This window comes from Eimeria maxima, genomic scaffold (genome assembly GCF_000499605.1).
Source record: "Eimeria maxima Weybridge genomic scaffold, Emw_scaff1850, whole genome shotgun sequence".
Lineage (NCBI taxonomy): Eukaryota > Apicomplexa > Conoidasida > Eucoccidiorida > Eimeriidae > Eimeria > Eimeria maxima.
Window position 1 is genome coordinate 1 of NW_013563609.1, and position 2,483 is coordinate 2,483.

At 44.9% G+C, this 2,483-nt stretch overlaps 1 protein-coding gene across 1 annotated transcript; it reads right to left on the minus strand.

Moving 5' to 3' along the window:
- Positions 1-806: 806 nt before the first annotated feature.
- On the minus strand, positions 807-1,061 carry EMWEY_00055950 (hypothetical protein, conserved; the record flags this gene model as incomplete). Its single annotated transcript, XM_013477773.1, has 1 exon — positions 807-1,061. One exon carries the CDS (start codon positions 1,059-1,061, stop codon positions 807-809), a length of 255 nt encoding a protein of 84 aa, XP_013333227.1.
- Positions 1,062-2,483: the final 1,422 nt, after the last annotated feature.

The window sequence follows — 2,483 nt, forward strand, 5'->3', positions numbered from 1 at the left end:
AATATATATATATGTTTGTAACTTGTATGCCTTTTTCTTAGGTAAATAGGACTATACAAGACACGGAGTAATAAGACAAAATAAATAACATACATAAATAATATATAAATGAATAAAATAGACAAAACAAATACAATAAATAAATAAAATAAGTAAATAGATAAAATAAGATAAATGTAATTTGTTTAGGGTTTCTTACCTTTTTATATCTTAAATGTCTAGGGTTTCTTGCGTTTTTATATCTAAACCCTCACGAATGATGTTTAGGGTTTAGGGTTTAGGGTTTATACAGCATAGCTGAATATATTTACAATGTAAACCCTAGAAAAGTATATTTGATTCGTTAGCATTTTAATTGAAATTTGTAGAAAAATTAGGGTTTAGGGTCTTTTAGGGTTTTAGGGTTTTTTAGGGTTTAGGGTTTAGGGGGGTGTGGGGCCGTGTGTGTTTAGCGCTGTACCACAAGGGCTACTTACCCGTTTCCGTAGCCCAATTAGGTGCACACTAACTCCCAAGCCTAGACTCTGCCAACTTTCCCAAATTTCAGCCCAAGAGGAGTTCGGTTAGACTAAAAAGGCCGATCTAGAATATCTGACTGTCTCGGGAGCCCACGGCGCCCTTGGGACGCGTGCCCGCCGGGGCACGCGTCCCGGTTGCGCGCAGCACACGGGCCCCAGAGGCGTGCTGGCGCTAGGTAATTGGTAACTAATGGCCTAGATTTTATAAACAGGGCCTCATTAAATATCCGTTTTTCTCTTCTTACTGTTTGGGAAACCCACATCTGGTACATTTTGTAGTGACGGGCACTAGATGAGCGACGACCGCTCAGTAGTGGGGCCCCCAAAGAGGGGGCCCCGGATCTTATCCACCTCGTGTGCCAGCTCTTCCGGTACGTTCTCACAATAGCTAAAAGTGTCGGAGGTTGTGCTGAGATACTCAGTCACATCCTCCATTTCGGTGTCAACGCCCCTCAGCTCAAGCGCGACGGGCTGCTGCGGCTCTCCTGCCGCAGCATGGTGCAAATCGACATCTGCATCATATGCGCTCGTTTCACTTCGCATCGTGTGAAATTTATTGTTTTACAAAATAGTCAGAAAAGGAAAGGGTTTTCATGCTATACTGATGACGCTGCGTGGGGCGATTGAACCCGTTTACCCAGGCGACAATTTTGCATATCGGAAATCAGAAAATTGCATCCTGGGGATCTTAGATGACACTTTTATTATTTAAAATCATAACAACTAATCATTGAAAGTTAAAAACGGAAATTCATGATAGCTTTAATCAAAGCAAGGCCGGCGGCCACTGCGCTTACATTGAGTACCAAAAGCACGTCGTCCTCGGTGATGGTATAACTTGGTGCAGTACTTACGCGCTAGGAATGGAGGAACATCTGTACTTATATGATGGGGTATGTGTAAAACACTCGCCTGCGAAACCTCGTAATTCTGCAGCTAGCGTGCATGTGCCTTCATGCGAATATCGAGAGTCCGATTGCACACAGGGATACATGAGGGATGGTCCGACAGCACCAAATATGTCAATGGTGGAGAAGGCGCTCAACAAATCAACTACCGAACCGTACAATAAGTGTAGTCACAGCAGCCATCCCCACACCATGAACTCTAGGGCGTTCCTCTACACAGGCTATCTCGCGGCTTGTGCTACTTAAATGTCGGAAAGCTGCGAAACGGGCTACCTGCATGCACATGGGGGAGAAGGACCCAAATGGCATCTCAGCGAATCGGTTCGTGCTGCGGGAAAGCCAAAGTGCCAAAGCTCTTCATGCGGATGTGACGCTAGGCAATACCGTCAATTGTGTGCCTTGGCAAGTATATGGCACTACACTCAACCACATGGTGACTCCCGAAAAACTTTCATGCCTTGTATTTGTTACCCCCACTATATATGGCTTGACGGGATACCTTCAGAATTGTTTACACACATTCATACTAAATACATGTTGAGCTGGCATTAGCTCTGGAACATTGTGGTGGAATGGCTAGCATTCCACATGAATACACCAAAATTTCCAGTAAACAGGGCTAAACAACTTCCCCATACACCTAGAGAAGCACGTAAATTCAGAGAGGCACAAATATATTTTGAAGTGGCGTACAGGCTACAAATCCATGCTGCTTGCACATCTTGTGAGCCAGTTAGATAGGAACAACGCTCCTGTGCAACACCTGACGGAGATGCAACTTATGATTTGCAGTTTGAAATATGCGCCACTCCAGTTGCCTCCGAATTCCGTGGCAACAGAGTATTCTACAGAACAACATGGGTCCGCCAGCATGTTTTGCGGATCGTGTTTAGCAACGGAGACGCAGGACAAAACATAATGTGAATGTTTGGATAGCAGGACCACAAAGTGGCTCTAGGCGTACCTACATGTGAAGCGCACGACACCATACTCCGACCCTGCTTATAACGCACGTGCACATACACATGCACACACCTTGCGGCAACTTTTCTGACAT